Source organism: Ziziphus jujuba, chromosome 9, assembly GCF_031755915.1.
Source record: "Ziziphus jujuba cultivar Dongzao chromosome 9, ASM3175591v1".
NCBI lineage: Eukaryota > Viridiplantae > Streptophyta > Magnoliopsida > Rosales > Rhamnaceae > Ziziphus > Ziziphus jujuba.
Window position 1 is genome coordinate 23,433,282 of NC_083387.1, and position 23,251 is coordinate 23,456,532.

At 30.2% G+C, this 23,251-nt stretch overlaps 2 protein-coding genes and 1 non-coding gene across 3 annotated transcripts; 2 read left to right on the forward strand and 1 right to left on the reverse strand.

Moving 5' to 3' along the window:
• Positions 1 to 1,628: 1,628 nt before the first annotated feature.
• On the reverse strand, positions 1,629 to 6,386 carry LOC125424362 (5'-methylthioadenosine nucleosidase). Its single transcript, XM_048481569.1, has 8 exons — positions 6,077 to 6,386; positions 5,884 to 5,947; positions 5,305 to 5,396; positions 3,880 to 3,986; positions 3,375 to 3,449; positions 2,338 to 2,412; positions 2,098 to 2,190; positions 1,629 to 1,997 (listed from the first exon to the last, which is right to left on the reverse strand). The coding sequence occupies exons 1-8, from the start codon at positions 6,168 to 6,170 to the stop codon at positions 1,800 to 1,802; spliced, it is 798 nt and encodes a 265-aa protein (XP_048337526.1). The 5' UTR covers positions 6,171 to 6,386; the 3' UTR covers positions 1,629 to 1,799.
• A 4,131-nt stretch (positions 6,387 to 10,517) lies between these two features.
• LOC112492802 (uncharacterized) lies at positions 10,518 to 11,989 on the forward strand. Its single transcript, XR_007243231.2, has 5 exons — positions 10,518 to 10,723; positions 10,849 to 10,901; positions 10,984 to 11,055; positions 11,209 to 11,274; positions 11,672 to 11,989. It is a non-coding gene; the product is annotated as an uncharacterized LOC112492802 (transcript).
• A 6,255-nt stretch (positions 11,990 to 18,244) lies between these two features.
• LOC112492991 (uncharacterized) lies at positions 18,245 to 20,633 on the forward strand. Its single transcript, XM_048481447.2, has 2 exons — positions 18,245 to 19,070; positions 19,879 to 20,633. Exons 1-2 carry the CDS (start codon positions 18,502 to 18,504, stop codon positions 20,471 to 20,473), a joined length of 1,164 nt encoding a protein of 387 aa, XP_048337404.2. The 5' UTR covers positions 18,245 to 18,501; the 3' UTR covers positions 20,474 to 20,633.
• Positions 20,634 to 23,251: the final 2,618 nt, after the last annotated feature.

Sequence of the window (23,251 nt, forward strand, 5' to 3'; positions counted from 1 at the left end):
TAGTTTAGATGTAGGCAATTCGATGAATTACTCCGGCAGATTCACATGATAACAGGGTTAGTTGATAAGAGTTGCTTCGAAAACACAAAAAAAGAAAAAAAAAATGGAAGTCAAATGCTCGGAAGGGTCCGGAAGAGGAAGTGCTTGCCCTCCCCCCACACTCAAAATAAAAGACAAAGGATAACCCAAATGAAGACCTAACCAAGAAAATAAATAGATGCAGAGAAAAAAGGAATAAAAAGAGATTCCAAATAGAATGGATAAATACAAAATAAAGAAAAGTAGAAAGCCGTACTTTTTTTTCAACTGCAAACAATAACGCCAAAAGAGAAATAGAAAGCTTAAAATAAGGATTCCAAAAAGCACGATATTTTGACCTGAAGCCATTATAGTGGTTTCTTCTTATTCTAGAAAAGAATGTTCGAAAAAACTTGCTACAGAAACTACTGAGGAGGGGAAAATGAATATGATAAATGCGGGGTGGAATCATGATGGAATTTGTATGAAAATCGATCTATTATGACCAGCATGGTTGTTCGTATTTCATTTTCTTCTTCCAAGCCTTAGAAACCACTCACTTGGAAAAAAAAGGATATTTCACCCCTCCTTTCTTTTATCTTTTTTATCCAATACTGAATCGATGACCTATGTATAAAGTAAGATGAATTCTTTGGATTTGAAGAAAGAAAAAAAAAAAAAAAAGAAACATTGCTAACAATTGTTTGTTTGGTCATAAGAGTCCTTCGAATATTGTGTTCTTGGATTAGGGATCAGTTTCTATACTTTCACGAATATGAATAGAAAAGAGAGGATAGACTCATTACATTAAAAAAAGCTAGAGAGCTTCCCCTATACATGAGTAATTGAGTGTGAGAGCCGAATGAATCGAAAGATTCATGTTTGGTTCGGGAAGGGATCGTGGAAGTTTTGAAATGAATAGAAATATAATCTACTTTCAGTAAATGATTTATTAGATAATCGAAAACAACATATCTTAAAGACTATTCAAAATTAAGAAGAACTAATTGATAAGAGTTGCTTCCCAACAAATTGAAACTAGATCTAATTTAGTATCAATTGGCGATCAAACTGTTTATAGATAAAACTTATAGCGGTTCTTGAAAAACGAATAACTTATGTTGGGCATTTATCCTTTTTTTTAGGTTCATTAGGATTTATGGAACGTCCAATTATTTTGGCAGGAATTTAATATTCATTCTTTTTCCACAAGGATCATGATGTCTTTCTATTGCATGGCAGGTCTTTTTATTAGTTCCTATAGAGGTCATATGGAAATTACCAAAGAACCAAGCTTGCCAAATGCATGGTGTTGCAGAATAAATACTAACAATGATACCTCGTCGAACAAGTGAAACTAAAAGTTTGCTAAATCTACTTCCAACAGCACGAACAGCCTCATGACAACTTCTAGGGAAAGTCCAAATTGAAAAACCATGTCTCATGTCAAAAATTCTGGAGCTTGAATACCCCACACCAAAGATCAAAGTATAATAATAATAATAATAATAATTATTATAAACCATTTAGATAAGGATCAGAAACGCAAACTGACTTGACAACTAAAATGCAAGTTACTAAAAATATGTCAATTTACAGATGCAAAGGAATTTCAGGAAAATGTTATTGCATTGCCATGTAGTTGTTTTTAACATATACCTACTCAACTATGAAATTGGTTGCAAATTTTCAATTAAAGATGGTATCTTAGGAATTCAAGATCCGCAAAACATTACATTAGACATAATATTTTTCAAAAACTTCAGTGGGACTTAGATGCATCAAAGTTCAGAGAGGCACTTTCCGTTGATGAAATCAATTACTTGTGTAACTGCCTTTTCAAGAGCAGCAGTTACTGCTGCCAAATTCTGCAAGAATTCTTCTGCAGTTGGCTTTTCACCATCCACTATATCAGTAACAGCTTTAACAAATATAGCAGGGACTTTCAAAAGATCTGCCACATAGGCAACAGCTGCACCCTGAAACCATTTTGGTTATGGGATTTATATTAGCAAGTCTGAACTTATCCACTATGTGCAAATCTCTAATATATGGAAAATTTAAGAAGGTTCAACTTACTTCCATGTCTTTAACAGTAGCATCATTTGCACTGATTGATGCTTCATCTTGTGGAGACATATCTAGAGAATCACCGGTTGACAACTTACCAACCTGAGGCACACAAATAAGTGTCATCAAAATTGTCAGGAGTACTTTTCTAGTCAAGATGGACAAAAAGAAAAAACCAAGAATCACAAATAAGGCCATGAGATGTCAAGAACAGTATTCCACATTACCGCCAAAATAACTAATGATTACCTTAAGGTTAAGTTCCTTAAGAAGGTTGGGCGTAGAGAAGGACTGCCTTAAACCAACACCATATAGATCAAAAACCTGGACATACAGAAATAAAAATTCATTATTGCTAATAAGAAAGATACAAACAACTGAAGCAATATGTTCAAGCAAAGTATAAAGAAGGATGCTTCATAAACCAACATCTGCCTCACTACGAGTTTCTTTCTGCTTTTTCATCACTTTTTATTCAATGGAAACTGTCTTGCTGGATTTTATTTTCTGTACATTAAAAGCAATTCCCAATCATAAAAGAATATTCCCTCATTTTAGAAAAAGAGATCTTGAGACGACATCCATCAACACTGAAACAATAGACCATGAAGAAGCAAACATTATGCTTTTCAATAGATCTAGGTCTTTCCCCATTTTAAAAATTATTTTGCTTCTTCTAAGCACAGGGCAAAAAGCAAAACCAACATTCTTCACCGTGGACTGGCTTGCTTGTGTAATCTCAAGTTAATAACTGGGAATTTGACCTATATGATATTTCAAATGATTACAAAGAAATACTGGTAGAATGTTGGTTTTCCATAATTAGTAGAGTTAAAACTTACATGCTAATTTATGATTGCATTCATAAGTTTCATCCATTAGTAGTTAACCAAGAAAAAATTTCATCATTAGTTATACCTGAGACCTTTTGGACATCCTAAGCTACATGGAAGCAGCATCACAAGAATTAGCACAATATGTGGGGCCATTTATCAATAAAAATTAGAGGTGCTGGGTAAAGAAGTAAACCTTTAAAGCACTTCACTGTAATGTGGATAAAAGAAGATTTTTAACATGCAATGTTGCTGACAAGAACCTCTATGATCCAGTTACACATATATGTCAAATGGAGTATCCTAAAGAATTGGAAAGGTTTCACCATCTCTCTCTATAACTTCATGTTTAACTAGTACTACATTAGTGTAGTTAGTGAATAAACATTAGAAATTTTTTTCCTTTCTTAACTAAGAAAGAATTATAAGAATGAAGAATCTACGAACACTTACTGGAATGGGTATCCTTCTATCATGGAAAGCAACATCAGATGCAAGATATATATCACCAACACTTGCTCCTTTGGCCTGGAAACATTGATGAAGCAGCCATAATCACTGATTAGTGATAACAAGATAAAGTAATTATGCTCTGTGCAATATCATTCTGTGTGTATGGACATGTAAGGTGCACAGAGTTATGTGGCAATGCATGTTTTCTGCACTTGTGTGTTTCCTTCTTTTATCTCCTGAATTGCACAAGCAAAATAAAGTTCTCAAACTTTTTCATTCTCTTCTGTAAATAAGTGATTTGAATACTATAACTGTGCAACACATATATCTCTGTAACAGAAGACAAGAAAACTGATAATTTCTTATAACCAACTTTGAGCAATGAATATAAAAATGATTCTGGAGTATTACACCCAATAAACATAGCAATTTAATAAGCCACGTCAAGGGATATAGATGCAAAACTAAGAACAACAGCAGATAAAGGATGGCACCAAATGCATACCTTAAAGCCACCAGCAGTTCCAGCATTTATAATAAGGTCTGGCTTTAATGCTTGAATAGAAGCATAGATCACAAGAGATGCAGAAACAGTGCCCACACTGTCAACCCCTGTAAAAAATTCAAGGAGTCAACAAAGGCAATTCTTCAATTAACCAATGGCTACTTATATCTCCAGTAAGTGGCCAAAGAAAGAGTCTACCAGATGATATAAAGAATTTGAAGATATGGCTAACTTTGGGAAACAAGTGCAATCCAACTTTAAAACAGAGCCTGTGTTATGTAATAATATAAAGTAGTGAACTCAATAAACAATTATTCGAGGCTAAGTTTTTAAACTACAGTATCATTTCTATTATGTCAAACATGCTGTTTATCCATTTAAGTTTTAAGACTAAAATTTGGTGACTAGGATTTGTAATGTGTTGTTACAGGTTCATCTGTAATCTTAGAAATGATGTTAGAAATCCTTTCAAAGTTGGACTTGGTTAAAGAAAACTTTCCAAGCAGCCCAAGAGGGGACATTTATTCGGTCCTACAGTTTGCTTGTTTTCAATATTAAGTGCTATTGGCAAATATTTCATTAGCATAATTTGCAGGGAACAATAAAAGTACATAGCTTAAGTCTTAAGTCATTTACCGTTTGTAGAAGTGTCAACTTAGGTTGGACATAATGCCTAGGGAACCTAATGTGATATTTTAATATTTCATCTCCCTTTATATAACCTCTTTGCTCAGATGGGAATTTCTCCATCCAGAATACCATACTTATATAAAAACAAAACCTTAGACTTTCAGCTGCTCATTAAAAAAAGCCTAACATTAGCAGTCCAATATTTTTATGTTATGTCTAACTTGGTTGTTAGTTCTCAAATCTTTAGCTGCCAATCAGAATTACCAACAGAGCATCTGTCCTGTGTTAACGTTTAGAAGCAGAAGTCACACTCATCTCGACATCATGTAAGTCTAACAAAAGCACTTCAAACTTCTAAAGAGTCCTGTAAAGTAAACTAGATTCTTGTTTGAATTTTATTAAACTTTCTGGAATAGGCTTCTGTTAGATGTGGATGACTGTCCTGTGTTCAGCTTAATTATGGCTGATGACTGGGCTAGGGAAAATCATACCTAGATGTTGCTTTGAAGCTTACCAAAATTTAGCACTCTTTTAACATAAATGTTAGCTTATCAGTTTGTTAATGCTGGCATATTAATATGAAGAAGGTAAGAGGTATAGTTATCATAAAGATTTGATGTCTGATAATCATGTTAACCCTTTAAATAACTTGAAAATGTTATACTTCATAGAAATCATAGAAATCATTGCAACAGTCAAAATTGTTCATCAATTATGTCTTTCCTGTTTATCAATAATAAACAAATTTGGACAAAGGATAAGAACAAGCTAAAATTGAAAGGATCAAATGCTTACCCAAAGCTGCATCTTTTCCAGGCCAAATTAGATTAAGATGAAGATCCTTGTAAATTCCATGGTACCGGACCCAAGGGACCCCACTTGGGAACCTGCAGAGTTTGTACACATATAAGTCAAAACCAAGAAATTGAAAAGGTAAATTCCCACATTAAAAAATACATTTGAGACATCATGTCAAATCTAAATTCAATATTATAAATATGATTTGCAAAGTGGGTTCTTGAGTGAAAAAATATACAGACCAAGGATTTCCTACATGAGAAACATATATGTATAAATAAAACCAAAGGACTTTATCAATTTTTATTGTTCACAAATAGCATTACCGACAACCATATACCGTTTGTTAAATCATATTTACTGAAAAAAATAAATAAATAATAATAATAATATAAGACAAACATATTGAGCAGCTTTGTATATAAAAGCGATCAAAACATTCTATTAGTAATAAATGAGTAGAGCCAAAGTTGAAAGTAGAACTAAGCGATCCAAAATCCAAATCGGAAAATGCTGCAGAAAGTGAGAAAAAACACAAAAAAAAAAACTCACAAAGAAAGAATGAAATAAACTTACACGGAATCAACGTCCCCAGTGAGCTGGAACTTGTTGACCAGAGGAAGCGCTTCGGTCTGCATAGCTATTACTCCCAAAGCCAATAACATCCACAGACAAACCCAGCATCAGAAAACAATCAAGACCCAGAAAAACAAAAAAGCTGAAAAACTGAGAAAGACAAAAAGAAAAAGAAAAAAAAAAAAATGAATACCGATGAGGATGAGGATGTTGGAAATGGGTTTGTTTTCAGCTTCGGTAACCATGGCTTCCTCTGCAGTATCCGATTTGTCGCCAAGAGGAGCCATTAGACTTTTTCCTTGTTTCTCTGTCTCTCTCTCTCTCTCTCTGCAATCACTCGCTCTATATTCCTGGAGACAAGTCTACGCTCCACAATGAAAACTGAAAAAAGAAAGTTGTAGACAATGTGGGATTGGAGCGACGGTCAAGAAAACCTTTTTTATTTTTACATTTCTAACTTTTTGGGCTGCGCCTGAGAAGAGAAAATCTATGCGTATGAAGCAGAGTCAGCCATATTTTATATATATATATATATATATATATATATATATATATATATATATATATATTTTTTTTTTATAAAAAAAATACTGATAGGTAATTATCACTCTCTAGGACTATGCTTTCCACTTATTTATTTATTTATTTTTATATAAAGCAAAAAAAAAAAAAATACTGATAAGTAATTATTACTCTCTAGGACTATGCTTTCCACTTATTTATTTTTTTATTTTTATATAAAGGCCCTTAAAGCTTAAAATTTTATAATTGAAGATCTGAAATTTAGAAATTTTATTAAAATACATGTGAATGTTATTTTTGTCTTCATCAAAAGTATATTCAAACAAGTCACGCCATTTGGATACTAAATTCCATTTCATTCCATTCACAGAAAAAAAAAAACAAATTCCATTTCATTCCACTCTTCCGATAGTTAGTCAATTTCTATTTTCTAGGTCATCCCGTTTTGTTAGAAAATATAATCTATCAATTATGAAAAAGTAGCGAGAAAATTTATAGAAAATTTCAATATCCTATATGAGAATTAATGATTTCAAATCTACCTTTTTAAAAATGCAAAAATTATGTTATACTGAACCTTCAAAAAATTATTGGAAATGGGATATTGTTATTGAAAAACATTAAAATAAAAAATAAAAAATGGAAGTGGTATCTCCACGCTTTACTAGATATGAATCATATTTTGATATATAAAACTGTGCCTAATTCTTAATATATATATATATATATATATATATTTATATTCTGTAAAAAATAAAGAAAATAAAAATAAAAATAAAAAAAACCTCCTAAAATGAAATAGAACTTGCGTATGATATTATTTTGTGAGCAAGATAGATTTAAATATACATATATATTAGAAAAAGAGGTCGGTAGGAATTTTGATTGTCTTTTATTATCATTTGAAAACCTCTCCAATACTTTTTAGTTGATTCTTCCACATAAAATCAAGTAGAAAATATCTCATAATAGAAAGGTAATTTGATAATTTGACAACCTATAACCATCTACCATTAACTTCACGTCAATCTCATTTCTAAAATGTTATAATTATTTGTCTTTAATTTTAATTATTCATAAATTGTAAAATTTTCAAATTAAAGGTCCTCAATGATATAAAATGTTACAAAGTATTGGGAAATAGTTAGGTTGAAGTAAATAACAATAATATAGTATACGATACCCTACGAGGTGGCGGCACCATGATTAGTGGGTTGGCCACAAAATAGCTATCAGTTTTGGCCACAAAATAGCTATCAGTTTTGTCAATAAATGTGATCCATATGTTGTCTATTTATCTAATTTTAGTAAGTATAAATTAAATATTTTGTTAATTTTTTTAAATCATTTATAATATTTTTTTTTATATGTTTTAAATGTACGACTCTCAAAATATAAAAATGAATAGCTTACAACTATATCAATTTTATTTCTTTCATTAATTTCATGATAAACAATGAAATCAATAGATTCAAACCCATTAACGAACTAAGTGGAATTGTAATACATGATTAGTATGATATAATTTACTCTAAAAATATATTTATATAACTAAAAATACTTTTAGTATCTATCTTTTTTTCTTTATAACTATATTTGCAAACACTTTAAGTGATTAATATCTTAAAAAAATAAAAAATCAGCTATTCAATAAAATCTCGATAAATGAGTATTTTTGAAATTATAAAAAATTATTTATTTAAAAGGATTATTTATTTATAGATAAATGAGTAATTTATTAATTTATCAATAAATAAATATTTATTAATTTAAAAAGAATTTATACTATTTTTGAGAAATAGTTTTATTAACTATATAATATATATTAATAAAGAAAAAGATCAAGTAAGCTTCATCAAATCAACAATTACATAATTGATTATCACTCAATTAACAAGTAAAGAAAAAAACAATTAATAGAGTATAGTTGATCAATTCTTATTTCAAATTTTATGTCTTTTCCTTGTATGTCTTGGTAAAATTGAAAGACTTTAAAATCATATTTTAGAAAAAAGCTAAATTAGAAAAAGAAAAAAAAAAGAAACTATTAAATAAAGTTTTCTTATTATATATAGTAAATGTTTATATATATATATATATATATATATATATATATATTTAGTTATTAATTTTTTAAAAAACTTAATTAAGTATTAATTTATATATTCAATAGGTTCTAAAAGATTTTTACAAAATTATTATTTTATACATTTAACGAATTTATTCATTTAATATACTTAGTCAAGTTGGGACCAAATGATTTTATTTGTTTAGTTAAATTATTCATTTATCAAAATTTTACTATATTCAAAACAGATTGATATAATTATATGCTATACATATTATTACTAATTTTCTGTCAAAAAAAAAAAAAAAAAGATGATGGCTCAAATCAGTTAAGTAATTTGGAAGATTATAATTGATACTAATAGAAGAAAATAAACGGCCTATATAATTTCTTTGACATTTTTGATGTTATTATTTTGTGAAATTTCACAAGTTTATACGTGAGATTAGGCATTCAATTTTGTGCATTCTTCAATATTACCAAAAAAAAGTATAAGTAGTCTTCAAGTTGGGCATTACTTCGTCGAGTACAGGGATTTGATTGACAAAGTGGGGCAGCTTTAGTGCCACATCCAAGCCCTTCACACAAAGGTTGGAATATGAGTTGTTGGATGGGATTTGGTATACATTTATCTAGGTGATTATACCAAATAAATATATATATATATATATATATATATATATATATATATATATATATATATATATTCATTTGACTGGACTAAATTAAATTGAAAAATGGCAAAAAAAAATATGCAAGGTGGGGAACTGGACACATGCCCTTAATGGTCCATATCTGAGTTTCATGGTGGACCCATTACTTTTTTTCACCAATAAAGGAGTATAACCGTGGCGCTCAAAACACACTCTCAGCAAAATAAAAAATAAAAAATAAAAAAACACAAGTGGAATATTTAAATGCTTGAAACAAAAAAAGTTATTTGATTTCACATAAAAGCAAAAACAATGTATAAAAGCAATTTTACATTCTACTAGACTGTTTCTTATACAATGATTTTCCACAATAAACACTTTATTTATATATATTGTAATAAAAGAAATATGGATAGAGATTATATTTTCATTTATCAAAATAATATGCATAATTTATACTAATCTATTCACGGTGATGGAGCTTCTCCACCGAAGAAATTGAGAGCAGGTCTAGTTATATATTTATTTATTTCTTTATTTTTTTGGGCTGGATGGATGGGTTTAGATAGTGTGAGAATTCAAAGTCATGCATTAGTTAAGCTATAAAATTTTACTATTTGTCATTCATGATCATCATACCAGTGGAGCCCCTACTAAATGTGGCAATTATTAATTTGGGCATTTAACGAATTTTATGGAAAAATAAATTATTTAATGGTAGTTAATTAAATTGCAACTAAGTTTTTATTTTATTTTTATTTTTTTAGTACATTTATGTAGGATACTATATGAGATATTATTAAATAGTACGGGTTTATCATCTCACTCATAAGCAGGCCCAACTAATAATAAATTGCCAACTCATTAACATATTACACCTTATTTGTTTAATTAATTCCATAAACTAAACTCTTAATTAGCATAACAAAAACAAAAATAATATTTGTCACTGAACCAGTGGTACAATCACCCATCTACATGGCATGTTTCACATATCTATTTGGCAATTTAAAATAATAAAATAATAAAATATTTTTTAAAAAAATAATAAAATATTTTCCATCTACATGGCATGGTTTCACATATCTATTTGGCAATTTAAAATAATAAAATAATAAAATATTTTTTAAAAAAATAATAAAATATTTTCCATCTACATGGCATGGTTTCACATATCTATTTGGCAATTTAAAATAATAAAATAATAAAATAATAAAATATGTTTTAGAAAAATAATAAAATATATTCTTTTTTAAACAGAACAGTTAAACGATTTGAGATCTAAATTAATAAAGATTGAAGTTAATAGATCTTGTTTTCTTGATCTCTCTCTCTTTCATCTCTTCCATGGATGCCACAATGGGGAGTTCATCTTAAACTGTGTGTGGCTTTTTTTTTTTTTTTTTTTTTTAATATCTCAAAGCTAGAACACATTTTTGTGCTTTAGTTTGGTCCGATGGTGTTTGAATTCTGCCTTTGGGGATTTTTGACGGAAGCATAACAAAGATGATAATGGGCGGAAATGAGACAATTAACCAAGGTTCGCACTGGGTTACTTATGAAACGGCTTTTCCCACATTTGAGAATTGTAGAAAAGGTAATGGCTTTAAAAATTTTGATTTCATTTTTTTAGAGGAAAGGGGATTTGTACATGATTTTTCTTTCGATCTTTTGTCATAATGAGATTAGATGACACACATTCCTATACTTTCCAACTTTTAGAAGCAAATTCTTATTTTGGAATGGAACCGACACAAGTGAAGCTTCTAAAGCAGGTATGAATGGCCATTGATGCCCTCCTAGAGAAAGCTTAATATATATGAAATCTGAGGATGTTAAATTTGCCATTGATGATAGGAAAAAGTTGCATGCTTAGATGATAATGATGCCCGACTTACTCTAGATCCACATAATAGGTACAGGATACAGGTAACCTTCATACATGGTTTTATTTCATATATAGATAATACATTTAAGCTTAATGTCATATTTTTGTCAATTAATGATTTGGAGGATTTTATAATATCTTTTTCCTTAAACCTTCAATTTACGTGTGTTCCTTTACCACTTTTCCTTTGATAGACCAAAACCTCATAGCCATGGTGATGTGCATTCCCTACTATATTCCAGTGGCCTCCTAAATTATTGGTATGTCATAACTGGTTACCTAATTTCTGGAATTTGCCCATTTGTGCTGTTATGTACTGGGTCATAACTACTTTGTTGCAGGTTAATATTACAGATAAAAGGGAAGCAATGTTAGATTATATTGTGAGTGGAATTAATAACTGCTGCAAAATTCATTGATGTTTATGCATCCTTAGTTCTAGACAAATAAGTTGAAAAACTTGTATGCTTAGTTTGCTGTCTTAATGGTGTATAAATATATTAAAAGATATGTAGAGAGATTATTTTTGGAATTTGGTACCAATTTATCAATAGTATTTTAATTGTAAGTGAAAACTAGAACTTTATATGAACTGTCAAACAAATTAAAGTTAGAAATCTCACCTATGATTTTATTTTTATTCTTTTTAATCAACAGGAATTGCAGAATTATGAAACGTTTGAGCCAAACAATTACCATTTATGGGACTGATGCATTTCATTACTATTATGGAGAACAAACACCATGAAGGAGCTTGAAGATTTGGAATTTCTGATATGTAGAAGAGATCAGAGAAGATGACCATAAAGATGTTCTATAAATATGCAACTATACAAGTGACATGTAAAAAAATACATGACAACAAACAATTGGAATTGTGTTTTGATATTTATAACACTGCATATAGTTGTGTTTTATTTTGAATTTGTGTATGTAAAGAGTTTTATATTTATTAATGAAAATGAACAAGTTTTGAGTGAATTTGCTGGCAAAATTTTATCCTTTTATAAATTGCAGAGCATACTCAGAATATAAACTTATGCATAAGCAACAAAATGCTGTCAAATTTATAAATCCAAATTTATAATTCTTCATTAAAAGTGAAAATCTTGCTGGAAATATTGACATGAAAAAAACTATGGATAATGATTCAAAATGACAAACTATACCAATCAAGGATACAACTTTATGATAGAAATTAAAAGTTTACACATTTACATTCAACTGTCTTAAATAGATAAAAAAACTTATAAACTAATTCTCTTGCTTCTCATCAACACTTGATTAACACGCCCTGCCAAACAGAAAGTGCAATTCTATCAATGTAAGCTGAGTGCAAAATGAAGCTTATTTCACAAAGACTTAAACATAAAAGTGGAGTTGCTACCTACATTCTTATAAGATGGTTCAAATAAGAAGTTAGGACTTCTTTCATAACTCACATATGGATTATGATGTTGCATGACATGATTTGTAGCAGGAACATTTGAATAAAAAATAATATTTTGTTTAATTATGCAAACAAATATAATTAACAATAATCAAATATATAAACATATATAATATAGCAAAAAACAGTTTACATTACATATTTCAATATTTACCTTGGCTATTATATAGAGAATAAGGTAATGCTGAAGGGTTAAAAGTATAAGGTGCTAAGTGTTGAAATAAAGGTAAGTTTAGCTGTTGGAATCCTGCCACTTCTTTCTGATATAAAATATAAAGTTCAAATACTTGTGTTTGTTCCTCCTAATAAAAAGAAAGAAAGATAAATTTATATATGTGTATATATATTTATCAAAATAATATAAATACTACTATCTACAAACTATTTTACCTAGATGTTTGTGTTGTCTTTTGTGCCAACCCAAGTAGGCGTGTTAGATTTTTCCAAATTAATTATCCCATCCACAACATCGTGCTCAACGGTTGGAGACTGAAACTAATATATATATATATATATACATATCATAGGCAATTTAGTATGTCTAGATCATTAAAAATTCACCAAATATAATAAAAGACAATATATAATTATTTACCTTTAATACTTTCTTTTTTTTTTTTTTAAATTTTTTATCATCACATTTTTTCTTCTTCTGGCAAACGAATTTTTCAACTTTAGAGATCTTCCTATTTTTAAGAGGACATCCGTGTCTTTGACCAACTAAAGGACTATGAATTTCTTTGATTTTACCATCATTATGAGAAGAAACATTAGCAGTAGCCCCTGTGGTATTAGTTGAAGGACTATTCTCCAAAAATGAAGCATTTTTGCTTACTTTTGATTGAAATTTATCTATCATATTCAATACTATTGCACAATTTTCATCAAAAATAACATCCAAATCAGCAACATCATCTAACTTCTTTCGTAACTTATGATAACGTTGAGCTTCATGGTCACATTTCCAATCATCATAAGCAAGTCTAACCTTTATATGAGATCTTTTGAGATCCTTCCTCCACCGTGCTAAAATATACTTTTCTGGAACTTGTTTGATTTGTACTTTGATAAGAACTGATAAAGAATGCTTGCATAAAATCCCTTTAAATTCGAACAATCGACAAGCACATTTAATCTCATACTTCTCTTTATCCCAACAAACAATGAAATGAGGTTCTTTACTTCTATCTTCAATAAAAATAGTCTCAACCACATTAAATAAACCATGAATTTCGTCAACATAAAAAACTTCACAATATAGCTTCCCAGTCAACTCCTTTTGAAATTTTTTAAATTTTGAATTGGTGTGTACACTTTGAAATTGTTTTTCTATTTCAAAAAGTGTTACACATGGAACCCAAGTACTAAAAGATTGAAAGTCTGCACAAAGTTTCCTTTCAACCTTGCTTCTCAAAGCATTATCATATTGCTCAACGAATTGCTTCAATGTTGTCTTTGAGTTTATATGGTCATCAAAGAATGCGTTCATACTTTCACTGCATTGTGTGGTTGACATGTCAACACAAAATATGTCCTTTACAAAAGCAGGAACCCATCAATGTCTTTCTTTATACAAATTCCCCAACCAAATATTATCATGAATATTGAACTGATTAATAAACTACCCCCATTTCTTTTCAAAGTCTTCTTTTTCCAACGAATCATAGACAACATTATGCAAGACATTTTTAATTTGCTCATACATTCTATAACTCCTTAGATTTTCTAGTATCTTTTTCATTATATGCCATAGACATCAACGATACTTAGTGTTAGGAAAGACAACCTCAACTACATTTTGCATTGATTTATCTTGATCTATTATTATGGCTTTTGGTGCACATCCAGACATACATGCTAGCCATGTCCTAAACAACCAAATAAATGTAGTAGTATCCTTATTTGATAATAATCCACATCCAAATAAAATTGACTATCCATGGTGGTTTACGCCTACAAAAGGTGCAAAAGGCATGTCATGTTTATTTGTCAAGTATGTTGTGTCAAATGTAACCACATCACTAAGTGTAAATCTTCGTCTCTTATCAATGTAATTTCTACAATCTTTCTGCAAAAATGGAACATTATCATGACCACCAGCTTCTACAACAAATTATCGGAAGTTCTCCACCTCTAACAGGGAAATAAGTAATAACAATTTTTTTTTTTTAACTTATAAAATAAAAAAGCCACATAGATAGCCATGTAAATATTTGACCCATTGCCACTTAGAATGGTGACATTCACCACTAGTGATATATAGTGGTGCTTTTTGGAAAAAAAATAAATTTATTCACACTACAAAAATTGTTAAAAATACTACATTTTATATACAATCACATAAAAATTATTTTTACTTTCTATATTAATAATTTATGTCTACTTTACTCTTAATAAAATAAATTTAGATATACTACATTTCTAATTTCTCAAAAACTTCACATATTTTTCTAAATTTTTTCACTCCAAATTTTGTAGAAACAAAAATGTTTTATCCCTCCTGGTGTTTAGATGGAAACAAAAGGGAGGAGGTGTTGGAAAAGCATAAAAAATTTAAGAAATTTAAGATTTTTTTGAACTTTAAATGTTTAAATTTCAGACATACTTAAGTTTAAGATACTAAAGTCTTATTAGTTGTTACTATTGGTCGTCTTATATAATAAATTTTAATTGATATTTAATTTTATTATTTTTTATTTTAAAATTCTAAAAATAAATTATTTAGTAATAATTATTTATATTGTCATTTATATAAATTTCATTTTTTTCAAACTACTATGGTGGAGGAAAAATAGCATAAATTGGATTCCACTGACGATGGTTAGTGCTTCTCCTATTTTATACATCTGACATTTTATTATGCCTCTAGGATTCAGTGATTTCTAAATGGAGAAAAGTCTCTCTCTCTTTTTTTTTTTAAAGTAAAACCTCGAAACTAAATTGCAAATGGGCTAAAAAGATATTGGGCTTTTGAACTCATTCGTTCCTTGCCTATTTTTCCACATCCTCATCTACTGTGAACAAGCTGCATATCTAATTCATCAATCAAATAATTTTGACCTGAGTGATTTTTAGAAATCCTATTACCAATTGGCAAATGCCAGATTTTTTTTTTAATTATATATATATATATATATATATATATATATATATATATATATATCACTTGCAGAACTTTTTAATTTGGGTGAATATAATTTTAATGTCGTAGAAGTTATGTCGTAAATATTCTCTTTGTTGGAAATTATACCCTTTAATACTCTTTTTTGAAAATTATACTGTTTGATTTTTTATTTTTTTTTTTAATTTGATTGAAAATATGATTTGTTAATCATTCCTTCTTCGTTTCATCTCCATCATAAAATTCTAATTGTTAAGGTTTATAGTTTTTCTTGAAGTGTAAAATACAACTTGTAGTGTATGTAACCTTGATTTTTATTTGTCTAAGAGTTATAAGATATTTTTGACTTTTCTTCATGAATATTTTTGAGATATGAAACTATTATTAAAATTATAGTGGCTTGCATTGTGATTCGAACCACCCTTGGGGAAATCTTTAATAGCAAATCAATCTCGACCACATTGGTTTTGTTATTATTATTATAATTTTTTTCCTGAAAAAGCCTTCACTTCGGTGTATGGTTGTCTTGTTAATACGGCGCAACAAATTTTGGATCATGCTGCTACTTATTCGAGGATTTCAGGGATGCTCAAGCTTTGGCATCCACTTCGGTTCAGTAGATCCCCTTGGCTCCGTCTTCGGTGCTTTTCATGGTGTTTCCTCTTGCTCATTCTTGTGTTGTAATTCGAAATACGCTTGGGGATTTGATGGGTGCCTTGACTAAACCTACCCTTTCACTGCTGAACTTGTAGCAATTCAAGGGTATGCTTGTTTGCAGTCGATTGTGGCTTTAATGGAGGAGTAATTGAAACAGATTCCAAGCAAAGTGTCTCCCTTGCTATTTGATTTTAAAGTTTCTCTTATGCAGGAGTGCTTTGTTTTAGAGCCAACCTACTTTATCTAGGTTCCCTAATTTTTGTTTTCCTTTTGCTCCTAGAGGTACTAATAAGGTGCCGCATGGCCTCGCTAAGCATGGTTTATCTTTGTTATATCTCCTGATATTTGGCTTGAGGAAGGTCCTCTATGGCGTACCTTTTTGCTGGAAGATGATGTATCAGCTTTTTCTGCTTGACTCAAATCTAGAAACCAAAGCTTGTGGTGATTCTGAAAATTTAAATGTGCTTGAACCAAACTTTTACAGCCTTGGGCTGTTATAGTTTCAAGATTGATAACCCCAGACAAATTTGGTATTTCGGTAAGGTGGTCACAATAACTGGCATCAGTCTTCTTTAACTTCACGAGGTCAAGGTGCTCTCAGTCACAAACAATAAAATAAAATAAAAAAGGGTTGATAGCCACCTTAAAACTTTAGGTAAAGCTTAAATTAGAAAAGTCATGTTCATTTTGGTAAGCTAGCTCTCCATCCATGATTAATGCATTAATTTTGGGTTCGGTTTCGTTGGTATTTTGTGTGTGTATATATGTATGTATATAGAATATCTGTTGATTGCTGAAATCAAGGAAAAATTTGATTTGATTCCAAATATTTCAGTTATTGTATAGGCCATGTTTCTTCCATATTCATTCATTTTATTATTTTTCAATAATCATGTCGTTGCTTACGTACATACACATCCCACCATACCTGCAGTAAGCCCTGTAATCAGCTCCACGGGTCTGCACTATTCCGTTTGCAGACAAAATTTATGCCTTTAAATATATGTATGACAACAAGAACCGCTATGCAATATTCAAATTATGCTCATGCAATTGGGCATGGAAATCATTCATCATTCATCACTTGGATTTTTTAACTTCATTTTTCCAAATTAAAAAGTAAAATATATTACTAATAATATTGATTTGAGTATTTCTAGAAGGAAAAAAGTACCAAGAGCTAGATCCAACAAGCATTTCTTATTGTTTCTACATTTTGACTGTTTTGAGAATATGTACTAGTTGGGTATTGTGTAATTAATTTGGAAGAAGAATCTACATAGCTACTAAACAATTTGCATTTTTTTCCCTAGCCCTATGGATTTGATTAATTTGCTTCTTCAATAATATTGCGTATTGCTTACAGATAAAAGAATATTTCATTTAATTTTGCACTAATTATAATTTAATATCTCGGGTTTTAAAATTTTTATTTGTGACTTATAAAAGGAGCAAATCATATAAAATTAAAGGATATAAACGAAGTGAAAGAGAAAAATAATAATTTTTTAAAATTGAAAGAGATAGATAATATTTTAAAATCTAATTAAGAGATGAAATTGTATTTAAATTAAATTTGAAAAGGATGAATTATATATTAATGCTATAAATATTAAGCACCCTAGGTACTTTGGACCATACATATATATATATATATATATACATATATAATTTTGGCAGTATTAATTATGTTTAATTTTCTTAATATAGGGAGTCATATTGAAGATGTATTGATCAGTCCGTGGGTTGGTACCATATTTTATGCATGGATTCCTAAAGACATGTATCATATAATATGATTATAAAAAAAAAAAAAAAAATATATATATATATATATATATATATTTATATGTATATATTTAATTGATTTGAACAAGTCAGGTAGATGTTCCAAATTGACGACTTATTCACAAATTGTGACCGCTCACTGTCCAATTTTGGACTTATATAGGTACTTTTGAATTGAATAATATTATTATATTACATCTACTTATTTTCTAATCTCAGCTGATCTCATTTCTTTCTTCATCTCTAAAACCTTAATTGGTCCTTCGTCCGTATCATATTCCCCAAACCACCATCTTTAATTTTCACCACACCATTAGTACAATATCTATGATCTCTGCTACTGCTTCTAATTAATTACATCTTATATATATATATATATATATATATATGTATATATAAAATCCCCAAATTATATATACATACATATATAAATATATATATTCTCCCTCCAACATATGTATTGAAAGCATCATGTCTAGCTTTGGGAATCTGGATGATTTTGAAGGAAGTTTCTCCTTCAGTACTACAGCTGGCTCCAATTTCAATTCCGAAGACGAAGATGCCGATGACAATGAATACATCGAAATTGCACTCGACCACCACCACCACCATCATCATCATAACCAATCAAAGCACCACCAGCGGGAAGAGGACGACTTGGATTACTTTCGTATATCGTTCTCGTCCCCCGCCTCACCTCCTTTCCCTGAACTAATCATATCTGAGTCTGACCGGACCACCCAAACTTTGCCCAACCCTAAAACCACCCAACCTATCACTTTCTCCGACGACTCTGCTATTTACACTCCGACCCCATCATCATCATCATCATCTTCCTTGTCGGCGTGCTCTTCGTCTTCAGGGTTTTACAATACCAGAAGGCGAAGGATACTAGATTCGTTGCTGTTGAGCTTTAGAGTTCCATCACCGGAGAGCTTCTCCGCCAAGGGAAGTGGCGGTGGTGATGAAAATCAAAAGCAAAGCCAACTCTCCATCCACCACGCCGACAACGGTGACCCGCTACGTAACTCTAACACCAGGTATAATATTCCACTTCCTGCCACACGTGCCATCTATCCTTTCTTCATCTTACATTACATTAATATTCCTTAATGGTTAATTCCACACTTGCTGATATTGAAATTAAAATTTTATTCATCCTACATGTATAGTCCAAATTTATTATTTAGACTTCCCCAAATCGAATAAATTACTTTGGTCAACACCATTTTAGTTGATTAATTAATATAAATAAACCCAGCTTATTGTATTAATCATACAAATTTTACCAATATTTGCTAGTCCAATAATATTAATTTGAAATTAATTTTCGTTTACAATACTGTGTTGACTGTTGACAAGTAAATCATCTTATTTTATGCTATAAATATTTTCTAGCTAGCTATAGGGCCAAGAGCCGGCTGCCAAATTGAACCATATATGTTTTGAGTACGTATAAGTCTTAATATATGATTTATTAATATGTATTTTGATATTTGTTACTTACCTCCTAACTTTATGTTCTGATCTGTTAACAAAATATATAATTAATAAATTAAATTAAGTACAACTATGACTATTATATATAGTAATTGAAATAGCTAGTGGCATGCATGCATGCTGGTATGCATATAACTGGACAAGATATGCATGTGTTGATCCAACACATGTGCTTAGATATTCCTGTCTGTGAATATTCTATCATTTATAATTTTATTTGATTATTAAACTTTCTAGCAACCTAGCTTCTGCGAGTTTCATGATCAGTAGTAATACTAGTACTGATGAATTATTTCTGTGGTTTTGCATGTGATCTATTTTCGTGCATCAAACAATAACAACAAAAAGGAAATTCGCATCATCTAAATTTAAAACCTCAGCGACAATGAATAATAGTAGCGGAATCATGAAGTTGTTCATCAAGTTACGAGGCATCAAAATAGCCTCCATTGTCAAACCACGCCGAGTAGGAGTAGCAGCAGTGGTTCCTCCTCAAGGCACACCCGATAATAATAATAACATTAACATTGGCTACAACATTTACAACAAGAAAACATCCTGTGAGACAGTCGACTACAATAGGAGACTGATCAAACCTCTAGACAAACGGTTGTTGCAGAGAAACAAAGATCAAATGACAAGTAGCAAGATTAAATCTTCTCGTGACCAAGTTGGTGAGAAATCCAGCAGAGTGCTGGAGATGAATATGGGAGCAGTTAGAGGTGCTTTAGAAGCAATGGGCATCGCCATTAATGGTCGCAAAGATAGAAAAACCAGAAGCTGCCCTAGTTCTATTAAGTCCTCCCCACTTCATGAAGGAGTTCCAAGTGACCAATATTGTTATTACAAATCTTATTCAAGAGAGAACTCAATTCAGTCCGCCATTGCTCACTGTAAAACTTCTTTTGCCAGATCCACATTATCTGATGATTTCAGCTTTTGATTATAATTTACAAAGGAGTATATATATATATATATATGCACTTTGAATTATGTAGTATGTTCCAGATTTTTCTTCCTTGTAAAACAAATTGCGTCTAATTTCCGATTATATATGCTAGTATGTGATTCCTCTCGATTAATTAATTATTATAAACTCCATTTCCAATGAGTAAGTGCCTTTTTTCTTTCTTTCTTTCTTTATTTTTTTTTTTAGAATAAAAAAAAAAGGAACCTCTTAATTTGACCACTGTCAATCAGTCAGTGTGCGAAGTAAACCTTAAATGGTGGATGAATTTAAAAGAAGAATATTGGTTTTTTTTTTTGTTTTTTTTAATGAATAAAAATTTCATTAACCAAAAATTACAAATGCGAAAGCTGATGACACACTCCCTCTATAACAAATAAAGCTTAACATAAGCTAGCTATAGGGGAGATTAACAAAACATAAAACATTCACTAAGATTATCCTTCAACCCTATTTACATAGCTCATGAGCTACAAAATTAGCTATCTAGGAATTCAAAAGGATTTACAAAACTCAAAATAAAAAGGAAATATTTCTAACATCCTCTATAAATATCATTCACATTCCCAGTTGCTCCATATATAAGTTACACACAAAGTTTTAACAACATATATTTGTGCATTAGAGTCACCAACTCTATTCCACCCCTTTCTTTTTGCTACTTCCAAAGTCTTACATACTGAAAAAGATTCAGCTACCATTAAATCCAATAAGAATATGGGTTCACACTCCCAAGTTTCTTTTTTCTTTTTTTTTGTCATAATTATTTTTCTAAGTCCAATCTGGCCAAATTTAATTTCTAATAAAAGAAGAATGGTTGGTCCAACCCAACCAGTCCACAAACCACATCAACCTTTTTCTAAAATTTCCAGTCTTGTTCCATGAAATTTTAAATGTTATGTAGTCATCACATCAAACAAGCTCATTATATTGCAATTGAAATTGAATTGAATTTAAAAATGTAATAATACATTACACTTTACATACATAACAGTCAGATGAAGAAGTAGTGAGCGGTGTAAGACTGACACTTGGCATATGAAGTTAAGTTTCCACCTCATCCTTTCGTCTTCTCTATCTCATTTCACATACTCTCTCTCAAGTCCCAACCTATGAGCTGAAAAAAACATGAGCTGGTGGGGTGGCTGGAGCTATCGAAGCTGCCAAGGTAATTAAATGAATTCTTCACTACTTTATATAAGTATAAAATTCTAATTAATTCGTTTGTATCATAATCTTTTCTTATATAGATAAAAATTAAAGTATACTAATACAAATAATGATTGATTAATCCTAATAGTATAAAACCTCTCAATAATATAAATTCCAATTGATTTTAGTAATATCAATATTTATCTACATATTTATAACATTTTGTTTATTTTGAAGTTCGATTTTTAGTTTTTTAATTGTATTATGAATATTTAAATTAATTGAAGGGTTTGATATTTTAAAAGGAATTTAAAAATGTTGACAAACTAACATTATGGAAATTAATTTACCATTAATAAAGAAACACTAGTATTTATAAGAGAAATACCATTTGTCGCCATTGGTGAATGATCACCAATGGAATTCACATGCCAAATAACAATTTAAATTATTACTATTGAAGGATTCGCTCATAACAATTTAAATGATTACTATTAAAAGATTCACTCATAAGATTTTAGAATAAAAACTAGAATTAAATATTCTAATTAAAATTTACCATATAAGATGGTTTATCGTCACCAATAATGATAAATATTATTGTTATTTAGATGATTGCTAATAATAAGGTAAAGAAAGTAAATAATATTTAAAAAAAAACAATTAATACAATTTATGTTGTTTATAAAAACACATTACATATAAAATGTCTCAATCAAATTAGCTTTTAATCTATTAAAATAAAATTGAAATATTAAAATTTAACTAGAGTTGACATACTAGAAGGTTCGAAATGTAACATCCCGTCCCGAAATACACCGGAAATTTCTCAAATTTGATCAAGGTTGACCGGGTTTGACCGTCGTTGACCGAGAAGGGGTCAAATGTTGACTTTTTGCTCCTGATGAAATTTCACATTGACCAAAGTACCGTTAAAAAGTACACATTGTCACGAGTTCATAGAGTAGTAGCACGTCGAAAACGGAGCTACGGTTTGAAAGTTATGGCAAAACAAGTTGAGGTTCAAACTGTCCAAGGGGTGCCGGAGTTGACTTTTTGTTCATGCAAATTTGAGCTATGACTCATGTATGGTTATGAAGTACTTGTCGATACGAGTTCGTAGACTAGCGACTTTGAAAGTTACGGATCTGTCAAGTTTTTTGAGACAGTTGTTACTATTCATCGATATGTGAGTGTGATGTACAGCGATGCCACGTGTAACATTATAAAGGGTGCCATGTGTCACGACAAGAAAATACCACATGTCAGCAATAATTAAATATCACATTATTTTCTTATTATCATTTTGTTATTTTACATTATATTATTATTTTAATATTATTTTATATAATTGTTTATTTATTTTCTTTTTCTTTTTCTTTTTTTTCTTCACCCTCACGGGGGAAAATACCCCCCTCTCTCCTCTCGCAAAGCTTCTTCCTCTCCCTCTCTTCCTCCCCATGGTTCCTCCCCTTGCGTTGCCGTTGCTCACCTTGGGAAATTGCCATAAATCTGACCAGCCTGAGCCTCACCAGTATGTTTAATCGACGACCCATGACAATGGCACAGCTGTGGTGCTCGCCATCAACGGAACGGCCGGAG

Excerpts from the sequence above, each read along its gene's own strand:
- LOC112492991 (XM_048481447.2), top strand. The coding sequence starts at position 18,502 with ATGTCTAGCTTTGGGAATCTGGATGATTTTGAAGGAAGTTTCTCCTTC. Across the intron at positions 19,071-19,878 it reads CTACGTAACTCTAACACCAG|GAAATTCGCATCATCTAAAT; the intron begins GTATAATATTCC and ends AACAACAAAAAG.
- LOC125424362 (XM_048481569.1), bottom strand. The coding sequence starts at position 6,170 with ATGGCTCCTCTTGGCGACAAATCGGATACTGCAGAGGAAGCCATGGTT. Across the intron at positions 2,413-3,374 it reads ATAGAAGGATACCCATTCCA|GTTTTTGATCTATATGGTGT; the intron begins GTAAGTGTTCGT and ends CTGTATGTCCAG. Across the intron at positions 1,998-2,097 it reads CTACTGTTAAAGACATGGAA|GGTGCAGCTGTTGCCTATGT; the intron begins GTAAGTTGAACC and ends AAATGGTTTCAG.